This window comes from Odontesthes bonariensis, chromosome 3 (genome assembly GCF_027942865.1).
Source record: "Odontesthes bonariensis isolate fOdoBon6 chromosome 3, fOdoBon6.hap1, whole genome shotgun sequence".
In the NCBI taxonomy this organism is placed as follows: Eukaryota; Metazoa; Chordata; class Actinopteri; order Atheriniformes; family Atherinopsidae; genus Odontesthes; species Odontesthes bonariensis.
The window spans coordinates 9,675,579-9,688,502 of NC_134508.1; the positions used below are offsets into that span (position 1 = coordinate 9,675,579).

Sequence of the window (12,924 nt, forward strand, 5' to 3'; positions counted from 1 at the left end):
TCTGTAGTTTTTATGTAGAAGCCTCGCTCCACTGTCTGTTTCCTTGAATGACTTGCTGCTATCAGTTGTGTGTTTTGCCTTTAAGTGATATTTTAGACTGGAACTACTACGCTGAGAAGACAATTCAACTTGGCAGTGTTTACAGATGACTTTGGTTCTGTCGACTCCGCCGTCTGGAAGAACTTTAAAATGAAAATGGCCGAGTAAAAGTTCCGTACCCTTCTCCATGTTTGGTGGATCCGCCGATTACTTTCTTTTCCGGTTCCACAGCAGACAGCAACAGACTTTTACAAAATAAAAGCCTGTGAGCAACAGACATTTACAAAATAAAAGCCTGTGAGCAACAGACTTTTACAAAATAAAAGCCTGTGAGCAGCAGACTTTTACAATAATAAAATAAATAATAAAACGGGGGTGGTTTGTGGCATAGTGGGTTGAACAGGCGCCACATGTACAAGAGGCCTCTCTATGCCCCCTGCTTCCTCTCTCTCTGAACTTTCCTATCCATTAAAGGCACAAAACCCCCCCAAAAAAGGAATTTGTTTTTAATTTAATTATTATTTTTTTAAATAAAAAAATAAAACATGCATTAATGCGCGATAATAACGAGTTAACGCGCCCAGCCCTAGTTTTAATTCACATTCTTCATATTTTGGGTTGACAGGAAGCTGAGACTGTAGTGATTTACAACAAATTAAAATTATATTTGATCTGGTGACACCGACAAAATAGAAATTACACAACAAAGGTGTGAGTTCAAAATGCTGCACATCCAGTCTGACCTGTCCTGTCTGTGTTTAGTAGCCAGGGCGCGGTGCAGTTCCTCAATGATGCAGCTGGGGGGCAGCTGTTGGTGCAGCGCTCCGAGATGGGGGGACCCAGTGGGTGTGGAGATCCTGCCTCTCAATAGAGAGCCATGAGGATCCTTGGGGAGCGTGAAGTTCCTGGGTAAGGTGGCCGGGGACTTTTTAACTGGCACCGAAGGAACACCTGAAGAAGAAGAAGAAGAAACCAGTCAACAATCAGACGCTCTGGTCATTAAGCGGGAGATGACACCACTGTGAGACACAGGTTCATCCAGGTACACTCACCATCGAGGCTGCCCAGTCTGGTGAGCAGTTTAACTGGAAGGTTTGGAGGAGGGGGGGTACTGGCTCGTCTCTGAGGCTTAGCCGCCGCCACCTCCTGTTTCCCCTCGACGGTCTCAACCTTCGCCGCCATCTTCTCTTCACAGGGGTCGCTTAGGGAGGTGCTTTCATCTTCTCCATCTTCGCTCTGATTGGGATCTCCCACCGTCTTCGAATCTTCAGACGTATCTTGTACTGAAATGAACCATCAGCAAGGGTAAAGAAAAGGTTTTGCTTTGTTTCTGAAGTCTCTGTCTCCCCCTTGTGGACGATTAGAGACATGGTGAAGCTGGAGCCATCCCAGTCCACCAGGACACCAATTGGTGAATGATGCTTTCTGCCTCAAAATCCAAATCCTAACAGTCACTGAGTTCATTGTTTATACATAAAAAATGGAATAGAGCAGCCATTGATCTACAGTGACTGAAGTTTCTGGCAACTGGTGAGTAGCAGAATGATCCTGATATAATAAGAACTGGCAGGGTGAGGCAACAGTGGACTGTAATCAAATAACTAGGGCTGGGCGAGTTAACGCGATAATAACGAGTTAACTTGTTACTTATTTAACGCAGACAAATAATTTATCGCGCATTAATGCAGGTTTTATTATTGTAAAAGTCTGTTGCTTTCTGCTGCGGGTCCACCAAACATGAAGAAGGGTACGGAACGTTTACATTTTCATTTTAAAGTTGGACATCACCGTTACAGGTGCTCCTCGGTCTCTAGCTCACAAAGCTAACTAGCGCTATTTCCTGTTTTACTTGTTTCAACATAAAAGCACGTATTTCAAAATAAATTAAAAAAAAAAAAAACAACTCCTGCATTTACAGCCAAGTTGAATTGTCTTCTCAGCGTAGTAGTTCCAGTCCAAAATATCACTTAAAGGCAACACACACAACTGATAGCAGCAAGTCATTCAAGGAAACAGACAGTGGAGCGAGGCTTCTACATAAAAACTACAGAAAGATGCTGATGTTAAAAGTGTGTTTGCACAACAAATGTTATGGCACTTTCATTCATATGGCAGCACATTTAAAATAAAACTAAATGCTAAAAGCTATACACTACTTTTGGATTCATTTTTGGATTTTGCGTACAAATGCGATTAATCAGGGAATTCATGTGATTAATTAGATTAAAAATTTTAATCGTTGCCCAGCCCTACAAATAACATAAGAATGTTTCTCTACATTTCATTCTCTTTTTTCACACACACACAGCTCCTGAGGAAAATAGTGGCTCTTTAAATATGAAAGGAGTCGTCGTGTTAACCAGCTGGTTACTACCTGTATCTGTTAAGAATCAAGCAGGTAGAGTATAGGGGACATCCCTATCTTTTATCAAGAGTACTCTTGAGTTGAGAGCAGGATTTCTAACGTTCACGTTCAGATATTGTACTGCTCTCCTTCAAAACTCTGCCTGCACACTGAAAAAGTTCCTTTAAGCGGGCAGTTATATTCAGTTTCGCCTATAAACTCTGGTTATGTTCTCAGATTAACTGCTGCTAGTGCAGTTTGAACCCTTCTCCTTCACTCGATACTCTTCTTCGTGCTCATGCAATTCCTGCTTTTTAATTATTTTTTTTTTCTTTTCGTTCTCTGGTTGCTTTTAAACAAGTCTGTGAAAATGTCCCCAGTCAGGGTGGCAGATACGCAGCCGAGGTTACCGCTTCCTTATGGGTGCGCTCGTTTTACTTTACAGCTCCCCCTCCAAATGATTAATGGTTCAGCAGCCATCATGAGATAACCTAAACAAATTAAATAAGTACAAATATAACCCTAACTGGACTATTTGGAAGACAATCGTCAGTTCAGGTCCGTGTAAAGATGGCCGGTTATTTAATGGCATTTTACAGGCAATTTACAGACATTTTGTATATTACATGTTAGGCTTTCAGTTTATGTTTCATAGTTTATAAGAAAAGAAAAGCAAGATGAACATAAATAAAGTTGTGTGATCATAGGACATATTTCCACATTGTGAGCATAGTTTAAACCAGTTGTACTGGCTGGGATTTTTTTGGGGAGGCATTTTTTAACTATTCAATCGTACCCCAGGAGCAGCCTCCAAATCAGATTGTTCCACATATTTACCACACTTCTCAAAAAAAAATGGCAGCAAAATACTAGAAAATGTAGACATGCATCAACACAGAGAGGTTCTTTCAGTTTAGAAGCACTAAAATCACTAACAGGCTCATTAGATGGACTAAACATACTGGACTTGAAATGAACTTCCTTTGTTAAGTGGTGTGAGGTGACTTTTATTGTAAACTACCACTACATCAATCAAATTAAAAATCAACCGGATTAAAAACAACATGACGTGTGATCTGCTGAACACCATTAACCTCGTTATTATGTGGAGTGGACGTTGCAATGTAAATTAAAGGGATAGTTCGCCTCTTTTGACATGAAGCTGTATGACATCCCGTACTAGCAATATCATTTTTGAACATCTTCTTCCCCCCTGCTGCGTCCTGTGAGCTGAGTTCCAGCCTCATTTTGGTGTTGATGAAGGTAGTCCGGCTAGTTGGCTGGGGTTTAAAAAATAAAGCGTTTTGCTTCTCAAAACAATATGCGTTCAAAAGAGTAATACATTTGCATCACAAAATCATGCATCCAGAAAAAGTCAGACCTCACAATCACTTGGCACTATTTTCTCTCCCTTCGTATCACTACGGGCTGTGTCGACCGAAGTACAGACCGAGTAGTCCCCTGCTTCCGAGCAGGAAACACCGTAACAGGTGCAGGTGATGCAAATGTATTACTCTTTTGAACGCATATTGTTTTGAGAAGCAAAACGCTTTATTTTTTAAGCCACAGCCAACTAGCCGGACTACCTTCGTCAACACCAAAACGAGGCTGGAACTCGGCTCACAGGACGCAGCAGGGGGGAAGAAAATGTTCAGAAATGATGTTGCTGATACGGGATGTCATACAGCTTCATGTCAAAAGAGGCGAACTATCCCTTTAACCCTTCAAACTGAAAGGAAGAAAAAAAAAACACAGCAATGCTGTGCTTTGTGTGCTCTTTGACCAGTGCTGGACTCTACCTGTTGAGGCTTCTAAGTCACTCCCCAGGTCTTCGCTGGTGCTGGCCAGAGGTGCCACGAGCTCCTCATCTCTGTCCTCTACATCAGAGTGAGTCGGAGTGTCTGGATCCTCACCGTTACCCCCACAAGCAAGATCCGACTCTGCGTGCAGCCCACAGACAGGACAGCAATGAGTTTGTGCGGCAGTTGGGCATCATGTGGCTGAACAAGTCAACTGCAACAAGCCTGGAGTCATTTGTGTGCATGCTCGGGAGGGTGTGCTAATCTCTGATTTTGCACCTGTTTCCGTCTCCCCGGGGTTCCGCCTGACGAGGTCATCTCTCTTCTGCCGTACAGCTGCCTTCTTCTCCGCTGCTAAACAACAAAAAATATTGATGAAACCGGGCCAAAGACTGCATGGGAACTGGAAACTATTTGCAGATGCAGACTCAATCTTCCTGTCCCCAAGGTGAATCCCAAACCAGCCGCTGTTTACGGCCGCTGAAGGAAACACGAGACGTTTTTGTCACACTCACTTGCCGAAGGCTTCAGCTTCTCGTTTTTCTTTTTCCTCCATTTCCAGGGCTTGAAGATGCGTCCCAGACTGGCCAGCTTGCTGTTGCGGCGGACGGGAGGCGTACGCACCCCTGAGACCAGGCAACCGGAATGCAGCGCCCTCTGCTGGTCCATCACATCTACAACACAAAGCAGCTTCCTCAAAAAACAGGCTGCAGACAACTCAAACCTTCCTGACGTTACCGGCCTCACTGACATGATCAAGGTTTGAGAATTTACTTTAATCACGTCTAACACAATTGGCTGAACGGTATGGACACCCCTCCATCATGTGAGAGTGGAAAATGTGGGTCACTGGCAGAAAATGCCTTATTGATTCCAGCCTAATTCCTGAGGAGAGCACAGAGAATCGCATTGTTCGTGCGTGACTCACATGGTTTCAGGGCAACACACACACACACACACACACACACACACACACACACACACACACACACACACACACAATGGGATGCTTTTAAAGACGTCTTGAAAGACTGAGGGGAATAAATAAAATCAGCTTCAGCACAACTGCCTTTTCTGAGGTCAGTGCAGACATCTGCAGCCAGCACTCCCAACTGACTTTACTATTTTGGGCCACGAGTGCATCTTTGTGAAGAACATGGACGTCTGCTGAACAATTTCACATCATACAGCAGGGACAGAAGTGCACACATATTGCACGCAGCTAACGACAGTGTAGAAGTTTTTATAACGTCCTGCTGTACCTTCAAATGGTTTATTTTCCTTTTTTGTTCCGCATTTGCCATCAATTCGCGGTGTTTTGGAAGAGCTGCTGTTGGAGGGAGGGTGGCTTTCTGTTAACGTTTTTCACATCACTCACACATACAATTGCCAGCTCTAGGACTGCGGCTTTCATCCCCCCCCCAAGCTTTTTTTTTTTTTTTTTTAAAATAATGAAGTTGCATTAATTTAACACCCCCAAAAAATAAAAAAATAAATAACATTTTCCAGAGGTTTATGCATTCCAATGAGCGATCCTCTGGTCCCTATCAGGTCATAAATTTATGAAAATACAACCTCGGGTGAGTCCATCCTTTACTGCATCCATTCAAATTTAAAGGGTAAGTAGCAGCCAGGTGCTGCTAATCAAATACACTTGATAAACTCATCGTCGTTAACTGTGTAACCCGGTCTGGAGCATTCAGGTGTATTTTATCACAATGCCAAGGAGGAAAGACATCAGCAATGATCTAAGAGAAGCAGTTATCGCTGCCCATCAATCTGGGAAGAGCCATACGTGTGATTCCAAACTATTTGAAGTCCATTATTCTACAGAGAGAAAGATTTTTCACAAGTGGAAAACATTCAGAAAGGTTGCCAATTTTCCCAGGAGTGGATGTCCCAGCAAGTTCACCCCAAGGTCAGACTGTGCAATGCTCAGAGAAACTGCAAAAAACCCAAGAGCTACATCTCAGACTCTGCAGGCCTCAGTTAGCATGTTAAATATTAAAGTTCATGACAGCACAGTTGGAAAAAGACTGAACAAGTATGGCTTGTGTGGAAGGGCTGCAGGAGAAAGTCTCTTCTCTCTAAAAAGAACATGGCAGCACAGCTTAGGTTTGCAAAGCTGCATCTGAACAAACCGCAAGACTTCTGGAACAGATGAGACCAAAGTGCAGATGTTTGGTCCTAATGCACAGCTGCACGTTTGGAGGAAACCAAACACAGCATATCAGCTAATAGGTAATATGTCACATGCTGTTGTCTAATTCCGGTTGTATTTACCTCATTTTAAGACCTAGTGAGAGCTACTTGATTTCTTTAATGAATTTTAATCAGACAACTGATACAAGAAAATCTGCAATTATAGTCATTTAGAAACAATCAACTTGGTCACATTTCTGCCTAAAAAGAAGAACTCAAATGTTTTTCCATTTTCAGCAGTTGGACAAACTAGCCAGCTAATCTTTTCCGTTCTAATTCTTATTTTATTTTTAATTAAACTTATTTAAAAGGTAGCTGAAAACAAGGACATTAGAGATTCGATTCTGGAAATCCTTTCCCCATTATTCATGTTGGTTTGAAGTGTTTGGTACAACTGAAGCCTGTCTTATCAAAGGAGAATGTACTAAAACGACACTTCCAACCTAAATCATCCATAACCAATAAATCATTTTTTTACAACAACACAAGTCATCTTCTCATCTGAGAAGCTGGTACTTGAAAAAAAATGTGTCGTTCCTTCCTTTCAGCCGTTAAAACAGTTGCCAATTCGCTTCTTGTTGATTGACTAATAGCGTGCAGAAGCTTTGATCTCTTGCCGCAGACAGTGCGAATTGATGTCTACCCGCTCTTAGCAGGTACTCTGACATCCTGAAGCACACTTAAGTCTGCGGGATAAGCTGGAGAGGAGGTATCACAATGACAGGCGGACAGGCAGAGAAGCACAGAGACTGGCTGAGCTGAGAGAGAACGAGAGAGGTTCCTTGAAGAAAGGACAGAAATAGTCACTCCTACACAGTCTGGCTTCGACAACAAGCTGACACCTCAGGGAGCTTGCAGCTGAGCCGTGGGCAGCGTGGGGATGGTTCCACGAGCGCCTCCAGTTTCTGTTGGCAGCCTGTAAATCCACAACATCTGCTCATCCGTCCCTTAAGAAATTAATCATGTGCACTTGTGCTGCCGATCCAAGTCAGACTGCGGGGAGGCAGAAATGAAATGTACTGTGATTTATACTGAGGGATTCCACAGGTGATCTGTTCAGAGAATATAAAGCCAGCAGAGCTCTTAGATCCAAGGACTCAGGTCAGCTGGTCCAGTCCAGAGTCCAGACTAAACATGGAGAAGCAGCATTTAGCTGTTATGCTGCAAACAAGTGGCACAAACTGCCAGTGGAGATTAAACTTTCACCAAATGGAGACATTTTTAAATCCAGGTTAAAAACATTTCTTTTCTCATGTGTCTATGCATGAAATATCTTTTAATTTATCTGGACTGTTGCTTGTTTTTTAAATTCATTTATATTATTTTTAGGGCTGGGACTTTAGCGCGTTAATTTCGATTAATTAACTACACACATATTAGCGCGTTAAAAAAAATAACGCATTTTAATCGCACACTATAATTTATTTATTTTTTTATTATTATTTATTTTTTTTTAAATACAGACGGAGGGACGCAAGTCAAGCAAGACTGATCGCACCCACTCAGAAATTTACTGATGATGAGGGCTGACGAGGGGCTCGTTGTGTAGCCAATATTTCATGCGGCATTAAATTTCATCTGGGCGGAATGAAAGAATGATATGTCTGGAGAGAGCTTTTGTGTGTGCGCCTGTACTTCCGGTGAAAACTTCCGGTGATTTGACAGCTCGTCAGGTTAGGGCCAGTGACCGTAAACAAAAGGTTATAGCCGAGAAGAAAGATGATAATATAACGTAGCTAAAAAGACTAGCTTTCTTCAGTAGCCTAATGCTTACCGATTTAGCAAGCCTAGCAGCCTCGTTGCTAATGCTAGCCGCCGTAACGTTACCAATCATACCCGACTTCAAGGAGTTGGCTGAGCAGGGGCAAGATAATGGGGCTGGCAGAGTTAACTTCATAATGGGTGAGTGCAGGTTTCATTCCCTTGTTTTCATTCTTTCACAGGATTGATTCACTTCATTGGTTTATCCGATTGCTGGCCGCCGAGCCATTATGTGTCTCGGAACATGTAGCAGCTAGCGTGGAAGCTAATGGGGGCCCAACGCAGCTTAACATCCAAGATTCTATATACTGTGTTTTCATGCATGCTACATTCAGATTTCAAATAGGGATATATTCTGTGTTAGTTGAAATATTGTTGAAAATGTTAATTTTCTAAAGGATAAAGTATATGCGATTAAAATGCGATTAATTAATTTCAAAGCCTGTAGTTAACGCGATTAAAAATTTTAATCGAGTCACAGCCCTAATTATTTTATTTGTTTCTCTTTATATTCTTTTATGTTCTTCTCAAATTGTCAGATTGATTTTTTATTTTTATTTAATTTATTTGGTCATTTATTATTAGTTAGTAGTATTTTTTATTAAAATTGTTTATTATTGTATTATTATTGTTGTTGTTAATATACAATCATTGTAAATATTAATAATTTTTTTGAGCTACTTGACTAATTTGAATTTCCCCCATCGGGAGATGAATAAAGTATATTTCTATTCTATGTATTTTTAATGCTTCTTCCACTCCCTGCTGCACTGCTTTTATTTTATGTGAAGCACTTTGAATTGTTTTGTACATGAAATGTGCTATACAAATAAATTTGATTTGATTTGAGGTGAGGTGAATTTGGTCGGGAGCTGAAAATTAAAAGTTCAAATTAAAAAGGAAGAACAGCCGCCATCAGAAATATTTTCTCCTAAATTCTACCGAATAGCAGGAGCCATATTTAACCCAGACTTCCTTCACGGGCGCAGGACAGCTCGCCATCAACATTTTCATCGGAGCTCCAACTGACTACAACCCAAAGCTAGACTTACATGTGTAACATCTTTAAAAAAAAAACTAAATTCTTAGAGAATCATGTACTGCTTCGACATAAGCAACTCAACAAACCCCCTGAGGAGGATCCAGTGTAAATTAGCTGGCTCCTCTGACAACATAAAGCCAATCACAAGCACACTTCCGCCCTCGCCCACAGCTGCTTGATCACTAATCAATGTGAGAAGCAGGTCAGCTGTCCAAGCTGTGAGTGGTTGCCTGGAGTGCGGTGAGAAATTCAGGTCAAGCCTGTAGTAACTGTAACAAGCACGCACAGGGTCAGGCTGCAGTTACTATAGTTACCACGCAGGATGCTGCAGAGAGGGCCCTCAGAGACGGAGAATCACCACAGCATGAGGAACATGGAGTTGCTGGGTGGATGGGAAGGCTGTTGCCACACAGAGAGACGGAGGGACCACAGCCAATCACGTCCCAGCGTCTTAATGATGCATAATGTAAGTCAGGAAGATGCTGATTTTTAAAAAAAAATTCTGCAAGCAATGTTTAAATATTCATTCCAACTGCGGGCCGAAGACGTTGGGGTTTCAGCGTACTCTTTGGAGTGCTTATTTCAGAGCTAAACTGAATAGTCAGAAGTCAGATGCTGTAGAATGTGGCGTTGCCTCCAGCTAATCTCTGCTGCTACAGCCAATGAGGCTGCTGACTGTGGCAAACACAGAGCACCTGGAAATGTCACAACATCCCGATCACTTACATTCCATTTTCCTTGTCAAAAACACTCAATTTGCACCACCTACAAACACAAGCACACATTCTATGTATTAAGTGTATCCTATTAACATTATTTTTATGCATTTTTAATGCTTCTTACACTCCCTGCAGCAGCTGCTTTTATTTTTTTGTAAAGCACTTTGAATTGTTAGTACATGAAATGTGCTACACAAATAGATTTGATTTTGATAAATCAAAAAATTTACTTTATGATAATTTTTTTTTAAAGCAAAGCAAAGCATCTTTTATTTATACAGCGCATTTCATCAATGTGCTTTACATAGAGAAAAGGCATTTAAAAGAACAACATAAAGCAGTAATTTAAAGAGAAAAAAATAGAATAAAAATTAAAAAACACAGTTAAAAGCAATCAAAGAAGAGGGGGAAAAAGAAAGATATAAACTCAACTATAATCACACCTGAAAATAATCAACATTATTTAATTACAGGTCGCTGTAAACTGGTGAGATCATCTTACAGGACAGAGTTTGAGCTTAATATGTGTTGAAATGTCACACAAGTCAATTTCATATGAATAAACAAAAGCCACCTTTGCAAGGACAGCGCTTTTGTGGAAATGCTCTCAACGGCAAAAACTAGCAACACCTACTTATCGTCGGACAAACAGCTCTCCAAGGGCTCCTCCGCCTCGCGGTATCACATCATTATGGTCCCGAAGAGTGGACCGACTGAGCGGAGACAGCCGGAGACAGTCTCTGTTCTCTACTAACAAACAAACGGAAACAACGCTCACGTACCTCGGTCAGAAAGTGGTTTAAAGGTGTTGTTTAAAGGCGGTGGGAGCTGACGGTGGAGGTGGGGGAGAAAAGGAAAAAAAAAAAGAAAAGAAAAGCGGAGCAAGTGGAAGCCACCGAGTTACATCTGCAACTGGCTGCTAGTGATGATGTAGCATCATGGCGGACCCCGCCCCTCTGAACGGGAGGAGGCGGGCGAATAAAGTGGCACACACTCACAGCCTCAACTGCCCAGCGTAGTAGGCGGGCCTGGTGTTGTACAGTGTTTACAGACGGAAAACATTTTCAGTGATAGGACCGCATGTTTGTATGTTTATACATACAGATATTTTTGGCTTCATTTTATTCTCAGTTTAAAGGGATAGTTCGCCTCTTTTGACATGAAGCTGTATGACATCCCATATTAGCAATATCATTTATGAACATTTTCTTACCCCCCCGCTGCGTCCTGTTAGCCGAGTTCCAGCCTCGTTTTGGTGTTGACGAAGGTAGTCCGGCTAGTTGGCTGCGTTTCTCGTCACATAGAAATGACATGACAAGCATAATAAAGCGCCAGAAAACCGTGGGAAACATCAGTAGGCTATCAACATGTCCGTCCCTGCGGACTTTCAACTCGCCTTAGGCGCGGTAATTGACGTTCAAGAGTCATTTCATTATTAAGTATTTCATTACTACTTTGCGCGATTGGAGTGAACAGGTAGAAGAGAAGTAGAAAGACTTGGTCTTGGTAGTGTTGCCACCGAGCCATCTGGCCTGTTTACTGCATCGATAAATATGAAATGTCACACACTTTTGCGTTTCCGTATGCACGCAGATTTTCACCCTAAAACGCTCGTCTAAACGCAGATTTAAAAGTGAAAACGAAACGCCACTTTTACGTTTTGGTTTCAGACCGTTTCCGTGTAAAGGTAGCCTCAGACCTCACAATCGCTTGGCGCTATTTTCTCTCCATTCATATCACTGCGTTCAGCCACCTGCCGACAGCCGCGCCTGTTACGGTGTTTACTGCTCGGTCTGCACTTCGGTCTGCGCGGTCTACACAGCACACAGTGATACGAAGGGAGAGAGAAAATAGGGCCAAGCGATTGTGAGGTCTGACTTTTTCTGGAGAACGATTTTGTGACGCAAATGTATTACTCTTTTGAACCCATATTGTTTTGAGAAGCAAAACGCTTTATTTTTTAAACCCCAGCCAACTAGCCGGACTACTTTCATCAACATCAAAACTCGGCTGGAACTCGGCTCACAGGACGCAGCAGGGGGTAAGAAAATGTTCATAAATGATGTTGCTAATATGGGATGTCATACAGCTTCATGTCAAAAGAGGTGAACTATCCCTTTAAGTCTTTTCTTCTAAGGAAACAGCAGACCTAAAGCACAGAATACGTATTAAAATGTTGGAAAAGACGCAGTTGGCGCAAATGTTATTCAAGTGTGAACCGTGTGAGCTAGCATGGATCATAGAGCGCCACGAATGGCATTCTTTCTTGATTACAATTAATTTTTTACACCTGTACCTTTCCTCCCACAAGACAAATACCTCTGCCGTAAAGTGATTTCCACTGTCACAAGGGGTTAGAAAACTGTGGTCGGCCTTTTTCTGAGCCTGCAGTTTGTTGTTTGAACATCAGTGCTGTTTAATTACTCCGCCACCTTTCAGCCTAATACCAGGACTGCCCACACTATTCTGCCTGCATTCAGTTTCAACTCAAATTATGGGCTTTAATTTGTCTCAAAAATAACCCCAAATGCACAGAGGGTGATCTACAAATATGCCAATAAGCCTAAATTGTCTTTTTTCCCATTTGTCTAGGTTCTTAACTAATTGCACTTACTCTAGCACTAATTTTGCTCATAGCTGTTTGGTTTTGGAAGGACTTATGATTATGATTTGTGCCATCTACTGGATTGTGCTTTGTGAATCACGAGCTATTGGTTTGTGGATCTGTGTGGATTTGGAGAAAGAATGTCTCAAAAATACGAACGTGTGATTAGTGATCCACAAATGCTGAGTCACGATTCACAAACAGAATTTTCAATTTCATAAATGGCTTTTCGTTTTACAAATGGAAAATTATATATTTGCACATACACATATTTGTAAAAACCAACACACAAGTTACAAATAGGGAATTTGTATTTGTGGATAGCAAAACATGTGTGCATCTCAAGGCATATTTGTAGATCACCCTCTGTGCATTTGCAGTTATTTTTGAGACAAATTTAAGCCCATAATTTA

The 12,924-nt window shown here is 41.7% G+C and overlaps 1 protein-coding gene across 4 annotated transcripts in view; it reads right to left on the minus strand.

The window, feature by feature from the left end:
* The window catches only part of phactr3b (phosphatase and actin regulator 3b), a 69,495-nt gene that overhangs the window by 33,434 nt on the left and 23,137 nt on the right, over positions 1–12,924 (minus strand). Inside the window, exons 1-6 of one of the 4 annotated variants that reach the window (XM_075460212.1) lie at positions 10,689–10,823; positions 4,698–4,856; positions 4,462–4,536; positions 4,183–4,323; positions 1,092–1,322; positions 783–990 (exon numbers count right to left, since the gene is read on the minus strand). In XM_075460212.1, coding sequence (XP_075316327.1) covers positions 783–990; positions 1,092–1,322; positions 4,183–4,323; positions 4,462–4,536; positions 4,698–4,851 — 809 coding nt within the window. In that variant the 5' untranslated portion in view covers positions 4,852–4,856; positions 10,689–10,823. Of the gene's footprint in view, positions 1–782; positions 991–1,091; positions 1,323–4,182; positions 4,324–4,461; positions 4,537–4,697; positions 4,857–10,540; positions 10,824–12,924 lie in introns of those variants that run through there. The other 3 variants (XM_075460211.1, XM_075460210.1, XM_075460209.1) reach the window with 3 other exon arrangements.